The sequence below is a fragment of the Stegodyphus dumicola genome, chromosome X2 (assembly GCF_044657685.1).
Source record: "Stegodyphus dumicola isolate Sdum_Otavi_A_Nest chromosome X2, ASM4465768v1".
Classification (NCBI taxonomy): domain Eukaryota; kingdom Metazoa; phylum Arthropoda; class Arachnida; order Araneae; family Eresidae; genus Stegodyphus; species Stegodyphus dumicola.
Genome location: NC_140781.1, coordinates 40,476,448 through 40,495,472, shown reverse-complemented (window position 1 = coordinate 40,495,472; position 19,025 = coordinate 40,476,448). Strand labels below are relative to the sequence as shown.

Below are 19,025 nucleotides of genomic sequence, written 5' to 3'. Positions count from 1 at the left end.
TTATGATTTAAATCTTTACTAGACCTTCTTCTTTTCCGTTCCCTCTCCAGAAATGTAAATCAGTTAGAGAGTATTTAAACTGAGATTTTTAACCGATGAGCATGAGACGTGCGTTTATGTTCAAGTTCTAATTTTAATAAAAAGGTTGTTTTAACCTTTTCCACCCTCTGTATTTCGTTTCAGCTACAGCTATAATTCACTTAATATTTGTTGGAATTTCGATGCCAGTTTATGCTACCAAAGAATGTCAAACTCTATACAGTGATGGTAAATATCTTTACATTTAAACAGCATATGGCTCCATTTGATTTTCCTTCATTTAATTTAATTTCTTTCCAACTATTTTTTTCATTCTTCCTGTATTTCGTCTGTTTTCCTCTGTACTGCCAGTTTAGACAAACATAACAATATAGAAAGGGAAAATGATACGACTCCTTTATTTACTACGTTATCTTCTTAAGTATTCGGTATCCATGAATCAAATTAGTATTTTAAAAAGACGTTTATATTTCTGAGATGATACTTGACTAATTTAATTAGCGGAAGACAGCAATTCATAATCAGTCATGCTTCATTAGAAAAATTAAATTAAGATTGTTGGAAGGAATACTATAGAGTCACAGAAAAAAAAATTCCCTAATTATTAAAAAAAAAAAAAAATATTACCATAAAACTATTAAACACATCGAAAGAATTCAAATGTTGAAATGCTGCGAAATAACAGAAAGCATCGAGTAAAGTCATGTACGAGCAGTTTCTAAACACTTAGATCAAGAAGGTGGACTGATTTAACTTCGCTTTCTTGGAAGGCTTCCATCTCATCCCTCACCGCACGCAATTTCCGAGATTACAGTCTTAATATGCTGGAGGATATTCTTGCAGGAATAAATCAAGAGTACTATGTATGAGGAATAGATTCATGATCTGCAACACCTAGAAGAAAGAACAGCAGCAGCATTGCAAATGTAATGTCATATACTCAACAAATTTCGAACGAGAGGAATAAATTTTTGAAATTTACTGTGTGACATTTCGAGCAAATACTGAAACTTACTAAAGTAAGTCAGAACCTCTTCATAATGGTGCATCGTCATAAAGGTGCGTGGACTTTTATTCAAGTCCACTGTTCTCCAAGAGCGGAAATTTCCATAAGAGGACTCGACATAAAGGTGCCTTCACCCTTAAACAGATCGGTTTCAAACCTGAAGAAGGTAATCTACATAAAGGTGAGGGTGCGTCGCTTTGCAAGTAAGATTTGATTAATACAGCAAAAGAAAATTCTACTTGCATATCCCGAGCAGTGCTCCCACCCTATGAAGGTTGCCTTCTTCGAGTTAGTTCAAATCTGATCTTCATAAGAGTGCGGACATGACACCTTTATGTCGGAACAATATTGCCAAGGTTCCTAACTTGTCTAGCAGTGATCAGTTTGTATATAGGTGTTAGCATCTTTATGAGAAAACACCGTGACGCAAATTCCGGAACTATCCTAGCAATTAAAAATTACAGCCATTTCGATATTTAGTAGTATTTAAACAGTACGTTTTCATAATCTGAATAATCGATTCCACTGGCCCTACTAGCTAATTCACTAATCGAGGACCTTTCTAATATTTTGTCGTCTGTAAAACAAGGAGGAGCTGCAAACACTGCCCCGCTATAGAGGTACTGACACCTGTATGTAAGTCAGTCATTACTTCCTAAAAGAGACACATTCGCAATGGCGCCATCTAATTTATGAAGATGAGTTTTTAAGTTGAAGAAAGCAACCTTCATAAAGGTGATCACACCTTTATGCGGGGGATTGGTATGCGGTTTGGGTTCTTATTTATTTTATTAGCCAGGGTAGCAAACCAAGAGCCTACTTTCACAGCGGTGCCCTTCCATAAAGATACAAGCACCTTTATGAAGATTGCTTTCATATGACGAAATATAATGAAAAACTGATCTTCATAAGGATGCAATGACATATGTGAGGTTTCTGTCTTGCCGAACAGTAGCCGATTTGCAAGAAGTAACTAGAACTTTTATGACGCAACACCGTTATGAAAGAGTTTTACGAGCTAGAAATCAGCTATGTAACTGGAAGTAGTCTAATTATTATTCGGTGGAAAGAAGGAGAAAAGATCGGCTATAGGATGAGAAACGATTGCACTTTCAAAATTTATCAAATGAAGTCAAATATAGATTTCAAAACACAAAATTGAGACAACAAAAATTCAAAATTTTTGAACATTTTGCGCCATAATAGCTAACATATGTTATTAATCAAATATATATATAATATTAAAAATCTATTTATTTTGTTATCTGAACTTGATTTTCAGCTCATATATGGCAAGAAACAAGAGAACTGTGGACGAAAGGTTTAGTTCTATACTTTCATAATTTATGGAACATCATTGATTTCACAAGGAACAGTCTCTATGTTGGAACAGCCGGTTTAAGAGTTTTAGCGTATTTTCAGGTAAGAAAGTGTCTTCCTTTCGCTTCATTTATAACTCTAGTAATTAGCTTATAATAATAATAATAATTTTACTTTGAAAGAAAAGGTCATCTTGTACTACAAAGCATGCATTGGTACTGTGGCATGTAATATTGATAAGCCCAGATTATTAACACGATTTTATAAATTACTTGAATTCAAATTAGTAAACTTAGTAGTTAATTCAAAATAATAAGAGTAACTGATTCCTTTCACTTCTCATAATGAAATTATACACCACCATTTAATCCTTCAATCATTTTACACAAGCGACGACGTAATGTAAATTAAAGATGGCAAATATTTGAAAATTATAAACATTAATTAGGGATGTTATTATGAAATATTTGCATAAATTACGTATAGGCAAACTTAATTTTGAAAATTACCGAATTTGGGTTACTACAGCCTTAAATTCAAATACGACTCCCAATTTTAGTTTGCAACACTGTAAAGCATGCGAAATATATTAGACTATTACAATAATTAATATTTAATATAAATCACATTCTCCATTTGCTTCTCCTACTGATTTTCAAATACTTCAGATATGCATTATTCTTTTACTCTTTTAGTCACAAAATCCTTATTTGAAAACAACTACATATCAGTAAAGTGAAACTGAAGGTAAAGCGAAACTTCTCGAATCATCAGTAAATGCTTTATTTAGTACAGCATATGAATTAACTAATTCCCTAATTTACATAGAATTTGTTAAATATACAAGGTGTTTCGAAAAGACTGCAAGGGCTAACCTCTTGAATGGTTATTTGCAGACTCTTGGTTCTAATTCTAAAATGAAGGATTGAAGGTTTAACTTTCAGGGTACGACAATTTTGGTCACATAATAGCTTTAAGAGAAAAGACACTAAAGTTACATTTTTATAACGGCCCTGTGAAGAAAAATATTACTAAGGCTTCACTTACTGTACCTTTAACTATTAGTTTATTGGGAGGCGGATTCATCTTACTTAATTGGTATTAATTTACTTTATTGGAAAACGTCTCGTTGAACAGCTGCAGTTATTTTCCTGTATCTAAGCTACCAACTTAAACTCGGCATGATAATGTTTAACTACAAAATAGAAGTACGATGCTTGATCTTAGGCCCACGTCGTAGTATTTGGAATAAAATATTTCTGTTATCAAAACAGGCAATCGGGTGAATATATCTATAGAAATTTGTAATTTACAGCTATTTTAATGTAATTAGTACAGTTTATTGAGAGAATTAAAATTGCATAATTTTTTAGAGTTACAAAAACAAAGTTTGTTGCTTTCCGAACATGCATGAAAAGGCTATTTTAAAGTCTATCATATATATATTAAATATAATACCTTTATTTTAGTTTGTCAAAGTATAAATGTATTGCAGGCGCAAGCCGAGATTTCTGAAAACCCAATGGCAGTTTACATTCCAAGAGAAGCTTGGAATGCATATGATCCGATGCTGATTGCTGATGGTCTTTTTGCAGCTGGGAATATTTTTGCGTAAGTAATTTTTCTCAACTGTATCTGCTGTTGATTATTATTGAATTTTTCTTCTACAATCATTAAGGTAATAATTTATAGTTTTAATAATGCTGAGTTTTCTTGTACTTATAATCTGCTGTTTGAACGTATATCTTTTGTTTTTGAGTATAATTTACTTGAAAACACTAATAATACTAGGAAAATTGCAGAATTTCATAACTGAAGTTTCCATTTCTTCACAGAGCCTTAAAATTGGTTCACATCTTTTCCATCAATCCTTACCTTGGGCCGCTTCAGATATCATTGGGAAGAATGGTGATCGATATTATCAAGTTCTTTTTCATTTATGCCTTGGTATTATTTGCTTTTGCTTGCGGCTTAAACCAGTTACTTTGGTACTATGCTGATATGGAAAAACAGCACTGTTTCAGTGGACCAGGAGGCACTGAAAATTGGACTCATCAAAGAGACTCTTGCTTAGCATGGAGAAGATTTTCGAAGTGAGTAACTACTGTAAGAGGCAAAACTTTTAGCATCGTAGCGTAAAATTTTAGCATCTACTTAATTTCTAATTTATGCTGTTAGCTGTAAAGTAACTATATCTTTCAGTTAGTCGGCAAGTAGTAAAGTTGCCGTAAAACTTGCCGTTTCAGTTACGTTATTGCCCGTACCGTAATTCATTAACTTGAACAATGCACAGCAAAATAAAATCCAACCAAAACGTTTTACTTGTCTCTGTTACTTGCAGAACTGCAGTAACTGAAATGTAGCTTTAAAAGACCACTGCAGTTTGCAGGATCGTAACTCAAAACTGCAGCTTGATAGCAATACTCATATTACATTAACAGAAAACGATATGTAACTTAAAGTTACGAGTGCTTTAACTAAACACTTTTACCAACTCAAGTTTCATTTACCACTGGTAACTTAAATACCATAACGCTTACAGGTAATGCGACTCCCTCTGGTTAACTATTCTCTTCGCTTAAGGTTAGCACCAGAGCAGAAAACTTGCCGTAAAAGACTGCCACAGTAGGTCAGTTTCGCCAACTAGTGTTCTTTCTATTAGTGTCTCGTGACTTCCATTCCATCTTCTCCAAATACCCGTTAAATTTGTTTCTTCTGATCACGGTTGAATTGAGACGGACAGCTATAGGAAAGCAAAATTTAAAACAAAAGCTGGTTAATGAAATTTAAATCTTATAAAATAAAATGTAAGGAACAGTTTATTAAATCTTTACTTAAACAAAATAATCAAAGATTACGTATTTAAAGGTTGTAGATTTTGCAATAGCTTATATCAGAAACAAATAAATTATTTACTAGAATAAATTCTATTCCGATGACAGAAACAAGTACTCGCATCATCTAATTTAAGCTAATTTCAGCAACTCCACTATATTATGAGTATTAAAGAATGAAGAGTATTAAGAAGTATTAAAGAATATGAGTAGTGAGTATTAAAGAATCACAACAACACATGTATTTACGTGAAACATACTTACGTGAACACGTGTACTTAATACGTGAAAATGCAGCAGAACTGATACTCGACAATTGAACGCAAACTTATGTTAACATAATTGGGCATGCCAATTCTATATTTCAGCACTAGGAACTTACAATCTCGAATCCTAATGAAGTTAGCTCCAGAATAGAAAATAATTAATCACGACAGATAGAACTTACTTAATCACAACAGCAATTTAATTCAAATGTAATATCTTATTCGTTTTTCCTTTTTAATTAAAAGCTCATTTACGTACATCTGGAGCATCTGGATGAGCATTTCGAAGCTACAAAAATGTAGGGGAAACAATGAGTAAAAGTTTCATTGTCAATAAAACTACATAAAACTTAATTCGATTATTAAAAATACTTGTAATTATAGGTCTTAAATATTCCAGTTTCATGACTCTTATACTTGCTATTTTTGTTATCAATCTAGTCTCTTCGAATCATCTCAAACGTTATTCTGGGCAAGTTTCGGCCTCGTAGATCTCAGCAATTTTGAATTATCTGGAATCAAAAGTTACACGCGCTTTTGGGGTCTTTTGATGTATGGCTCGTATTCCGTAATCAATGTGGTGGTTCTGTTGAACCTCCTCATTGCCATGATGAGCAATTCTTACAACATTATCTCGGTAAGTAAAAATACTATTTGAATTTTTCCTTTGTTACGATTTATGAAAGAATTATTTTGTTAGCTGGTTTATTAAGACTTTATATTAAAATGTGTTATTCTCTGTCTATTAGTTATAAGGTATTTATTCCGCATTCTTAGCATGCCTTCGTGGTGTAATAATCAGCTCACTCGGCGCGTATTCGAAAGGTCAGGTGTTCGAGTCCCGGCGAGGGGCATTGCAAATTTTTTATGTCTCCTGCTTCAAAATAACCTAATGTCTCTAAATAGTTACAAATAAGATAAGAAACATTAAGAAAGAAAATGAACACATAAGAATTATAAATTACAAAAGTAATCATTTTGCAAATACGAAAGTAGTATTTGCAGACACTGCCTTTGAAGCCCGAGTTCCATTTTATAGAGCTTCCCCAAAAGTCGTTTTCACAGATTATTTATATCAATATCTTGGTTTGTGGCCTTCTTTTACAGCCGTCATAAATATTGCTATAGACATTTTGATCTGTAATTTGATTGTTATTAGTATACTGAATCACATTATCAGTATATTAGAACATATATTCGGTATTTGATACTTGGATATGGTACCATATTTATGTACAACGTACCAGTCAAATTTCGCTGACCTTCATTAAATACTCATATTTCCTTTGCGTTCAAAAGCTGTTTTGTGTTCATAATGCTTGTCTGCTTTATCTTACCAATAATTAAGCATCCATTTTTAAAAAAAATAAAGGGATTTTACTTAAACACTTAATGTTTAATCCAAATAAAATGAAGAAAATTTTAAGAACACTTATTTTCTCTAATGATTGTAAAGAAGTTTTAATTTTAAATTTTCCCTAATGTACTTAGATTTTTCTCCATTTTACTTCAAAATGTTATTTATTTATTTAAAAAAGGAACCGTATAAAATTCGAAATAAATTTAACGAATAACGAATGCAAGACATAAAGCCAACGCATATCTTGTTTTAAAACATTTGAAGCACTCAAACAGTTCTGGAAAGCTTTTGTTCTTACGAAGATAATTTTGACATAAAAATCACGCAACAAAGCAACAAACTAGCCTTAGCTTGGGGTTGTTAGTTTTCCAAAATATTGATTTCGGAGGAGTCGGGTAAGAGATCTCTCTTCCTCAAGAAGCAGTAGCATCCAGCTACATAAAGGAGTAAATAACCATTCTGTCAGCTCCTTGAAGAATAGGAACCTCCTAAACCCTTCAAAATTGCTATTCTATGAAATCAGAGCCACATGTAAAGTTGACTTCTAACTAATTTTATATTTGGCATTAAGTGTGTGTCTCTTTTGTTTAGATGATTTTAATGCCTATCATAATCACATTTGCTGATTAAATATATGTTTGACAGGAAAGAGCAGATGTTGAATGGAAATTTGCTCGAACTACACTTTTTATGAACTATTTTGAAGAAGGAAGCACAGTGCCTCCACCATTCAACATTTTCCCCACCTTTAAACATCTACAACGACTTTTTAAGAAGAAAAGACCCTTTAGTGATATGTCATTCAAAGTAAGTTGAAGTTACCCTGAGTAAAAATAACTAAAATGTTACGGATAGTTCTTCTTATATATACAGTTATGAATTAATAGAAAATTTATAAGAATCATACAGATGAATTATAACGCATTTTTCCACTTTTAATGCATCAGTATCTATTGGAAAAGATAAGATGCCTTTAATTCTTTTGAATTTTAAGAATATTTGCTTATGATAATTGTATTGGGAAACGCCAGCCATTATTTCCCCAATCACCATGTTCACCCGATTTATTCCTGCTGATACGGTTTTATGAAGATCTGTTGAAACTGCTATTTTTTTATCCCTAGTTTATCTTTACGAGGAAGACAGTAATACCATTAAACTTCAGAGGGGGAGTATTGTGTTAATTTTCAAAAAATGTATAATTATTTGGGAACTATACTAAATTTTCTATTCGTAATAGAAGTAACCATAATGATTGATATCAACCTCCGTTTAAATGCTTTAAAAAATGAGAAAAATGTTTCCTTGAATTTTTTCACGTATTGATTTTATCTGTGTAAGGAATTTTATCGTTCCTTATCGTATACTTTCGTAGTGTAATTGGAAGCACGTCCGGATAGTAACCGGAAGGTTGAGAGTTTCGCTCCCGAAGAAGGCAACGCTAATTTTTTTTCTTTCTTTTTCTTCGTTTTTTCCGCTCCAGAATAAACCTATTCACTCTGCATCTTTCAAATTTTACATTTAAAACGTGCTATGGCTTTACAGCCAATTTATATCACTATATGAATGCCTTTTTTTTTTTTTTTTTTTTTTTTTTTTTTTTTTTTTACAGATGGAAAGAAAATTAAGCTAAAAGTATTCAGTTTATTCTAAACGCCATGCGAGTTTCCACAACTAATTCCACACAAATTTTAAGTTCCACACTAAAAAGCTGGTTCTCTTTCCCAGATGTAAAGAAACATTTTGCTACATGCTTATGCTTGTTTGTTCTAGTGATATAAATTAATTTAAATTCTTACTCTGTTCTATGATTGGGGCATATATATATATTATGCTAAAAGAAGCAGATCAACAATAGGACTCTTGATAATTAATTTTGAAGAACCCACATGATAATAAAACTGCATTTTCAGCTCTGAATTCGGAGTAGTCATATAATAGCAACATTGCATTTTCTCCTTCCTTATCACGCGCCTTCGTGATCTGATTGGAAGTACAACTTACCGGAACTCGGGAGGCCCGGAGGTCGAATTCCTCTAGCGGGTTGTACATTTGTCGTTTCCTGCTTCGACAGTGTTGGTGACACAAAAATACATTTAAAATTGTCATGACACCAGTGATCCTGCTGCATTAGGATCACTGGTGTCATGACAATTTTAAATGTATTTTTGTGTCACCAACACTGAATGTATTTTGTATGTTCATCACTAGTGTCATGACAATTTTAAATGTATTTTTGTGTCACCAACACTGAATATATTTTGTATTTTCATTGTATAGAATTGTATAACATCTACTGTATCGTATTATATTGTGGTATTGTATCTACTGTATCGTATTGTATTGTGGTATTGTAGTATTGTATAGTATCTTATATCAGTTGGCTTTTAGTACAGGTTAAATATGTTAATTTTTTTTTATTATTTATTTATTTATTTATTTATTTATTTGTTTGTATTGTATTGTATTGTAATATTGTATAGTATTGTATGGTATCTTATATTCGTTAACTTTTATGCAGGCTAAATATGTTATTTTTATTCCTCATAATCGTATAATTAGCCTTATTGCATGTTTTTCCCACAATACCACGTGATCAATTGTATTGTACCGCTATTGCATTCTGTTACATTGTATTCTTTTATTTTTATTTCTTTTGGTATATCCTCTGTGTATTGCTGTAATCATTTACATTCATTATTTCACTATGTTCTCTATTTTTATGTTATATCGTCATTAAGCCTAATTCTACTGTCTATATTTTACTCATTGTATATTATTGGGCTGCCCAACATCAGACTGTACTTTAGCTTATGTATATTCTATATTTGTGTGTATTACACCTTTGTAAAATTTTTGCTTATTGTCAAAACTCGCCCTTTTTGGCCCTGCATGCTTTTGTTATTTTATTTAATAAATGTGGGGCCTGGGCGGTTGTTGGGACTGTCTTTCGTGGGCATTTGGTCTGTTGGACTGCCCCCGGGTTGAATTTGGCTCTGGGTTTGGGCGCCCGGTGCGTGGCGTCTTGTGATTCCTCTTTAGGCTCTAGATATAGGTGGACGTGGTGCTATACCGATTAACCTTTTGGTAAAGGGACAGTGCCCACGTCCTCCGTTGCTTATCGCTTATCGCTTCCTGCTTCGACAACAATTCGTGTCCGAACTAAAATATGGCGGGCGATTATTCGTCACCACCTTGATTTGGCGATTGGGTTTCTCTCCTTCCCAGTCACTCCTTAAGTGGATGAGAATGCAAAGAATTTTTCTTCCTCCTCACCAGGTGCTTAGGTGGTGATTGGAAGCTCCCTCTGAGGGCACACCTCGACCAGCAACGCATAGGGCTTTCATACTCATGCGGCTAAGCAGTCCGGACACCCATAAGGCTGGTCTCTCGCGGCACCTGTACATAGTTTGTGATCGGGCAAGGGGGAAATTTTGTGCCTTCGTAGTAATTAGAACTACCGTAATTAAATATGTCCAAAGTTTTTCTGCTAATTCATTGCAAATGATTTTAAGTAACTATTTACTTATATATTTATTTATTTGATTTCAGAAAAAAGAGACCAAAATGAAGGAAAGAGATTCTATTTACCAGGTAAGTTTTTTCTCTCTTCTCATCCAAATTAATCACAAACTCCCCCCCCCCATCTGAAAATTTACATTTAAATCTATTTTTGTTTTATACTTTCATTATATTGAAGAGTCTAATTTTCACGTGAAGTTTCGGAAAAGAAAGCAACTTTATTCTAGAACAATATTTTACATAGCTTTATCAGAAAAAGCAAAAGCTGTTTATCTCTTTTTCTTAAAATAATACAGAAATCTAAAAAATTATTGTTGCATAAAAATAATGCAAAAATTCTGAAAACTAATTTTTTTTTTTCCCAAATTATTCTCCTTCAAGTTGTATTTTTTATATTTTTGCAATATCTTGAAATTATAAGTTTTAAATCTTGACTAAAATAACTTAAATTTTTACTTTAAACGTCAGAAAAAATTATAATCTTTAAACTAATGAAAAAAGCTTTAGAAAATAATTTTCAAATAAAATTCCCAATTTTCTGCATAAAATTTTGACTTTTAGTGTAAACACAAAATAAAAATGAAGTTTTTTTTTAAAATTCTCTAGCGCGTCGGAAAACTCGCAGCATTTTAATGCCTCTGTTTGATCAAAATACTTCCCTTTTGCTAAAAATCTGCACCTTTATCACTCAAGCTACTAATATCGATCCAGAAAGATACCACTTGACTTTGCAGGGATTCAGAAAATCAATATTCTATTCTTAGCCGCATCTCAGAGTTTAATAGCCCGGCATCAGAATGAAATAAATAATTCGATGAGATTTTTATAAAGATTACAAAAACACTGACGACATAATATATACATGTAAGATTCTTTTTACCTTGCTGTAGTCTTTAGTGTCAGCTGGAGAATTTTTTTTTTTTTTTTTTTTTTTCTAAATGCATTTAAAGAACTACAGTTTTGAAATTTAGAATTCCATAATTTAAAAAAATCACAATGTCACAATCAATAATATAAAGAAATTTATCTTGCCTACGCTTTACTTCAGCAACTATTCGAATTATAAAATGGCACTAGATGTGCATTTCGAAACAAAAAATTTGAAAATATCCAAAAATAAATACAGTAATGCCCCGCATCCACGAATGAATCGTTCCAAGATTTACCATGGTTACGGGATATCATGGGTAATACCGAACGCTAAATATAATGTGATGTTCATTTAATATACGTAAGTGAAGATTGATTTAATTGATAAAGTATGCACAATAAAACATTACCAGCATTAAATAAAAAACTAGTAAAGTTTATCTGTAAGCTGAATTGTTTATTTTCAGTATACCCAACTGCTTATTTTAAGTATACTCTCTCTCTCTAGTACGTATAAAAGTATCCCAGATTACCACTTCGTAATAATGCCATAACGAATTTTCGCCTTCTCCACTGTGTATTCTCGTTGTGCGACTGGTAGCACGTTCGGGTTAGCAATCGGAAGATCCGGATTTTGAAACCTAGTGACAGCATAGCTGAATTTTTGTTGTTCTTGCTTCGAAAAGCAGAGTGTGACTTTCAAAATGGCGCTCGATTAAAATGCGGTGTATGATAATTCGCTACCACCTGGATTTGGCCGATTAAGTCTCGCTTCTCTTCCCCCAGTCCCCCTTTAAACAGAGGGAGAATATAAGGAACTTTTACCTTTCCCATTACGTGCTTCCGTAGTATAACTAGTAACGCGTCTGGCTAACAGTCAGAAGCTCCAAATTTCAAATCTTGGTGAAGGCATTGATGATTTGTTTTTGATTTCTTGCTCCACAATAAACATATTAATAATTTTACAATGAGAAGGCAGATTTTTTAGCAAGGACAAGGGACAAAAATTGTGCTATTACTTTTAAGTGCAATATTACTTTCAACTATAGAGAGACTTATGAAAAGCGCGCTGGATGAAATTATGAAAACTAAAAAAAAAAAAAAAAAAAAAAAAAAAAAAAAAATAAGTAAAATAAAAGGATTGTGCACATCCTCTCAATGAAGTTCCTGATTTTCAAAGAGCATATGTTGTTGCAGTTTTCAGTTTAAAAACGGGACATGATTGTTTAACAAATTATTTGCATAGATTTTTGACTCATTCCTAGTACTAACTATGCGGTGTATGGTGCCGAAGTTATAGATGAAAAACAGGTTATCCATTTTAAGTGAGAAATATTTTTGTAAGATACTGGGGTACTAGGAAGACGATTCAAGCCTTAAGGACTGGCTGGCCATTTTGAGCTGCTTTGATTTTAATTGAATATTTCTAAGTGTTTCACTCTTTTTTATGCGGTTTTAAATATTTATTTTAACTTTTGTGAGCTAACTTTTTTTTTTTGTGAGCTAAAATTTTAACTTTTTTAGTTTATATGTTTTAACTTTTCCTGTGTTTGCGCTTTACGTTTCTACACATTAGTGAACAATCTTGTATTCAGCTGCTGTTGGGGAGGGGGATTAGGCTTCTTCTCAAAATACGATAGGGTAAGGAAAAAGGCTTTAATTGTATTGTGTAGCATCATGTTAATTATTAGAGATGATAGAACAATATATATCACGTTTTCCCTTCAAAGCACTGCATAACAAAAGGAAAAATTATTAAGGCTTAATTTTTAAAATTAGAAGTGCCAGAGCCATATAGATGGTGTCAGGAAAAATGAAGAAAAACAAATAAATAAAGTAATTATTAAAATAATTAATGATTAAGAAAATTGAAATTAAGAATTCATTATTCAAATGCAAAGCGATAAATAGAACTCCATATATTAAGTTTAATTAATGATAAATAGTTAAATAATAAAATAAAATACCAGACCTCGTCTTACTTTCGGACTTTAGCTGGAGTTACTATATTACATAAAAACTAGGAAACAGCGGGACCCGGCTCCGGCTGAATCTAAACCTTTAATATAGAATGTTTATCTACTATTTTAAGGGCGGATAGAAACAAAATTCATTCTTTTTCCAGAACACCAATGAAAAGACTTAATGGGGGGAAAAAAGTAAAACAGTTAAAATGTCACTAATGAGGAAAGATGTAAATCTAGAAACAATATGGGAGTATGCAAGAAAACTTAATGAAGATTTAATTACGGAAGAAAATTTTAATGAAAATTAAAAGTTTAATGGGATTAATTTCATTTAATTTCTTTTAATCTTCGGATTCCCCGAATCCGAAGGTTGACGTGTAAGCTAAGAAAAATATAAATTTCTTTACAAGTGACCAATTTCAGTCCCCCATATTTTGTTACATCGCTCCGAAAAATTCAAATGCTGTTTTCGTGGGATGTCAGCAGCACTGGATATGTTTGAACCCTTTATTCTAGTATTGCACTATGTTAAGCCCGTTGAAATTTAGAACGAGTTTAGGAACATTAACAATGGTTTTCGTTTTGTTATAAATAGCATGTAACTGAAACCATATTGGATCAGCGGATACGATGGTACGACTAGGATAATTACTTTTAGTGCATAAGGAAACGAAATATTTACGCGTTCTCAAACAAACTCTCATAGGTTTATTGCATTTCCTGGAGAATGCATTTTCACATGTTGAATGAGAGTACATTTTTCTCCATAAAGTCTTAACCTCTGTCAAAGGGTTTGTTTCCCATGGAACAACAAGCATGCATTCAGATGTTATAATCTATGTTTACTTCTATTAAATTAAAATTTTACGAGATCAAAAGAATTTTCTGCTAAAATTGTGGTTCAATACTGCAATCACGCTCCGGCGCTCTGAAATCTGGTCCGGGACGCGCATGCGTATTTTGCTCATGATCGATTTATGCTGGTCCGGGACGCGCATGCGTATTTGTGCTCATGATCGATTTTGCAGTCGGAAGATAATACGTGCTTGGAATCTTGTACTTCATAACGTTGCGTATTTTGTAACTTATAAACCATGAATTGTTTTAATTTTCTAAACATTTTTTAGATTTCATTAAGCTTCGGAAGCTGAATCAGAGACTACGAAAGCACGAGCATTAAAAAAATAAGTAACAATTTCCCATAAAATATGCTTTTCTCCCTGATGTTAGAATTACACCCAGAGATTTTAAAACTAGTCTTTTTCTCCTCATAAAGAAAAAAAAAAAAAAAATTAATCGCGCTTTATTTACTTACAAAATAAAGAAACTTTACATAACCAATGTGCTTCAAAAATTTTTTAAATAAATATTACTAAAATATTTAAATGTAACATTTCGAAAGTATTTAAATGAAGTTCATTCGAACCTTAACCCAAACTCAATTGGACATGAGAAAGGCTAAGCTACTTTTTACCAAAAATATTCTTGCCATTTTTATTGCTGAAAATAACGGCAACAAAATCAAAATTTTAGACAATGTTTCAAAATTTGTTTGAAATTTGAGAGCGCAAAACTTTCTTAATGTCCACGCATTGTAATCTAGAGAGACGCGGAAAGAATTCTTCACACGCACATCTTTCATGTAAATACAAAAGACCTTCATTTCATTATTTTTCTTGCTGCGGATTCAGTGCATTGTTGCAGATACGAAATTAATGAATTTTAGATCTGGGATTTCATTATTTTTTAATTTTAATTAAAGTAGTTTCCTTAAATAATTTCATTAATGGCATAATACTGATAGACAGTACGAGAATAATTCTCGTTAAAAATACTTTTTCCTTAATTTTCATATCAATTTTACCCACTTTCATAGACGTAACCGTTTGAAAAACTTTTCCATTTAGTTCGATTGTTACGACATATCTATCGAAAACTTCAAGAACGGGAACAATATTCAGTAGTACTATAGCTGGGATTAAAAACAATTTTCTAGCATTTTGATACTTCCGAAAAACATCTAATAAAATATTAATCGCATTCACAGACTCAGAAGAAAATATTCAAGATTAATGAAAATTTGCGAGTTATGCTAAATATCTGGGCACCAGCTTTCGTGTAATAGAGCATTTTCAACGTGTAAATATAAACAATATAAATAACGATCACTCATAGTGTCAGCTTACAGGGCTCTGAACAAATATTTCCCTTTCAAATATTTAAGCTTCCTCTCTTGAAGCCTTTAAATCGAATGTCAGTTTGATGACTACGATATACGGCAAACATCAAAGCCATAATGAGCACACTTTTATAATATCTAATAGTATTTCTGAGTGATTTCATATTTTTCCTAGAGCGTGATGTGCAACCTTGTTTGGCGATACGTAACAGCGCAGCAGAAGGAGAACGAAAGTCATCCAGTAACTGAAGACAATATCAACGAGCTACGGCAAGATGTGTATTCCTTCAGGCATGATCTCATGAGAGTTTTAAAAAGCAATGGCATGAATACGAAGGATGTAGAAAAAGAGGTTGTAGATGGTAAGAAAAATTTGAAATTTAACACAACATTTTTTGAATATTAGAAAGAAGGTAACTATCTTAAGGGGACTCATACACCTTAAAACCCATAAGATCATCGAATATGTGACTGTCACAAGAATTGGGATAACTCATTTATTTTAAAAGCAATTATTTCCATCTTTTTTGCAGCTGACTACATGATATAACTGCTTTCTGAAATAGTAATCAGAAAGTTTGTGTTGCCAAAAATATTTTTATAATTTAATCTGCTTTGTGACAAAATATTTCGTCATGTTTCCACTTAGCGCGCACAGTTTAAAACATTCTGTTGCATAATTTAATTCCATATTTAATATATAGCTTATATACCATTTGGAAACTACTGTGATCCAAAAATTCTAAGAATTTCATGTTAATTTTTTATTTTATTTGGAGTTGAGTTTATAAAGTGTATTTTATTAAAAAATCTATAATGTTTACGTACATAATTTTTTTAATTTTAAAATATTCATCAGATTTTTGTTTTAGTTAGATAATAGTGCTCATATAAAGAATTCCACCAAATTTCAAGTACGTACCATTAGCCATTTTTAAAATATCGTGCGCGCAAGGTGGAAACATAACGGAAAATTTTGTCACAAAGCGAATTAAATTACAAAAATATTTGTGGCAACACAAACTTTCTGGTTACTAGTTCCCCAACCAGCTATATTATGTAGTCAGCTGTAAAAAGATGGAAGTAACTGTTTTTAAAATAAATAAAATATCCCAATTCTTGCAACAATCCCATATTCGAAGATCATAAGGGGCTTAAGGTGTATGAGCCCCATTGCAGAAGAATTTGCAGAGAAAACACGTGTGTGTGGTACTTAAAGCAAAAATTTAAGCACAGGGAATAAAAACAGTGTTTTATTAGGAGAAAAAAGCATGAGCATATTATCATAACTATAATGACATTATAATGAAAGTTCAGAGTTGGAGTGAATAGGCAGCCAAAAAATACATGCATTCATTAATGCGCTCTGAACAATTGCGCAGAAGCGAAAAGAACATGACTTACTTCATCTGTCAGTTAAAATATTAAAATAACCTGACTCATGCAAGATACGTTTTGACATTCCAATGCAATTTAACGTTGTATAAGACTCCACACCTTTTGATTAAAATACATTCAAATGCTAATGTTAATAAATAGAATATAAATCCTTGCTCTATGCATACACTTCTTCCTATTTTATCTTTTTTTTTTAAACTTTATTAAGTATCTTAAATGCAATGAAGATTTTTTTCCGAAAAAAAGATCTAGTAACTAATCTTAAAAAATAATACAGCAGAATATTTTAATTAGAACTAATTAACAAATGTTTTTTTACAGTTTCAGGGAAACGTATCCAAATTAGAAAGCGTCGTCTAATTAAAGACTTCAGTATAGGATTGATGGAAGTTTGCACTGATGAAGCAGCACCCGAAGTAGTTAGTAACAAAAGTGTATTAGCAAGGCTCGTTGGTTTATCAGGCAGCGAAAACAGAAGTTCTCAACGTTGGAGAGATCTTATTCAAGCAGCAAAGAAATCAAAGATAATAGGTAACAGGGATGGCGAGAGTGGTCGTTTTGGAAGTATTAAAAGAAATAATATAAATGAAGACGGTGCACTGGAACAAAAGGAAACGGAGAAGATGGATTTTGAGTTTCAAAGCAGAGAATTCACAGAATCAGAATACTACCAAGCTACGGAGAGTAATTTGTATCCGATAATACCAGAAGAGCTTGCAAACATTGATTCGACTACCGTAACATTACCAATCAGTTCGCAGCCAACTTCACAAACTAAACCTTTAACGCCAGTTCACAGTAGCAATGAAAGTCACACACCCAGCGTCGAAATGCGAAGTTCTTTAATGAAAGGTATTAAATTATCACCTGAAGCTCTGATGAAACAATCGCCAACGAGAAAAAAAGAAACTAAATACCAAGCACCCAAACCTGCAGTAATGGATAACAAAGCAGCGTCAGCAGACAGCCAAAAAGTTGACATGAAATTATGTCCACCAGGCAACAAAGGTACTCCTTTTCTCTCACCATACAAGAAATCAACTGGAAATGTGGATCTCTTAGTTCCTGAACAATTTTCAGGGTCTTCCAAAGGTTCCGAAACTGTATCAAAAATTATAACCGATAAAGGAAAAACAACATGCACTGATACAATGATAACAGTTACTTCTTCTCCTGAAAAGAAGACACCTGCTAGAGTAGAATCATTATCCGTGGAAATTATTCAGAATGAATCTAGCATTTCGGAACTGATTAATTTGAACGAAAAACAAAATACACAGCATATGCTCAATGTTTCAACTCTTAAAAAAGAAAGTAAAAGCAATACCGTAACCGAACCATCTCAGCACGCAGTTATGCCAACAAATGGGAATTTCGATCAATACCCAATGCAACATGAGATGAACTTAAATGGAAAAAGTTCGGTACCAAGTCCCGTACATACTGAACGTAAAGGATGGCTTTAAGGAACTTAGTGAATGCCTACTTTTATAAAATATTAAAGCGTAGACTGTTGAATAAACAAGCACGAGCTGAATGCAGTACTTCACATGAAAATTATATTTAGGTCGTAGTACATCTGGAACTGCAAATGACAGACTTTTCAAACAGACTAATGCATACTGGTGGCAAAGGCAGGCAAAAATTAAAAGCATTCTTAAGAAGATAAAGCAAAAAATGCTTTGTTTGATTACGAAGCAGCAGTAGTTATGAGATAATCAATCACGAGAGGCTTTCAGAAGACAATAAATGCAATTGCAGTGAGAAAACCGAATCCATTGGTTGCATATACATGACATAAAACTATATACATATATATACAAGAAATCAAGTGTGATGTAATCAAAGTGATTCTGGAAGAATTTTAGGCAGATGTAATATAAATGGAAATGTAAAAAAAGAAAAAAGAAAAATAAAGTTTAACACATAAAAAAGAATAGCAATTTATACATATACAATTAAATACTTCCCACACTTCCCTCTAAAAAATGCATAAATTTTATTAAGCACATATATTCTTTTTGTTGGTTCGTTAACTAGGGACAGTGCACAAGCCTTCAAGGAATGGGTGCCTTAGTGGTGGACTTTCTAGAAGAAGCTGGCTTGTAGTCTCATTCCATACAGGGAAAACCACGAAAATGCTCGTGGAGTCAGCCCATTCGCCAGGATTATATTTTTTCAGACTGAATTTTATTACATATGCTTACATGTTCAAAACTACGTTCTTTTTCAAAAATGTTAATGAGCAATTTGTTAAGAAATAT

General features: G+C 32.5%; 1 protein-coding gene across 2 annotated transcripts in view; it reads left to right on the top strand.

Moving 5' to 3' along the window:
• The window catches only part of LOC118201402 (transient-receptor-potential-like protein), a 45,978-nt gene extending 27,280 nt beyond the window's left edge, over positions 1-18,698 (top strand). For both annotated transcript variants that reach the window (XM_085809841.1, XM_085809840.1), the window contains exons 8-15: positions 2,328-2,467; positions 3,861-3,976; positions 4,201-4,458; positions 5,907-6,102; positions 7,471-7,632; positions 10,378-10,419; positions 15,539-15,725; positions 17,083-18,698. In XM_085809841.1, the coding sequence (XP_085665967.1) occupies positions 2,328-2,467; positions 3,861-3,976; positions 4,201-4,458; positions 5,907-6,102; positions 7,471-7,632; positions 10,378-10,419; positions 15,539-15,725; positions 17,083-18,227 (2,246 nt within the window). In that variant the 3' untranslated portion in view covers positions 18,228-18,698. The remainder of the gene's footprint in view (positions 1-2,327; positions 2,468-3,860; positions 3,977-4,200; positions 4,459-5,906; positions 6,103-7,470; positions 7,633-10,377; positions 10,420-15,538; positions 15,726-17,082) is intronic.
• The last annotated feature ends 327 nt before the right edge of the window (positions 18,699-19,025 follow it).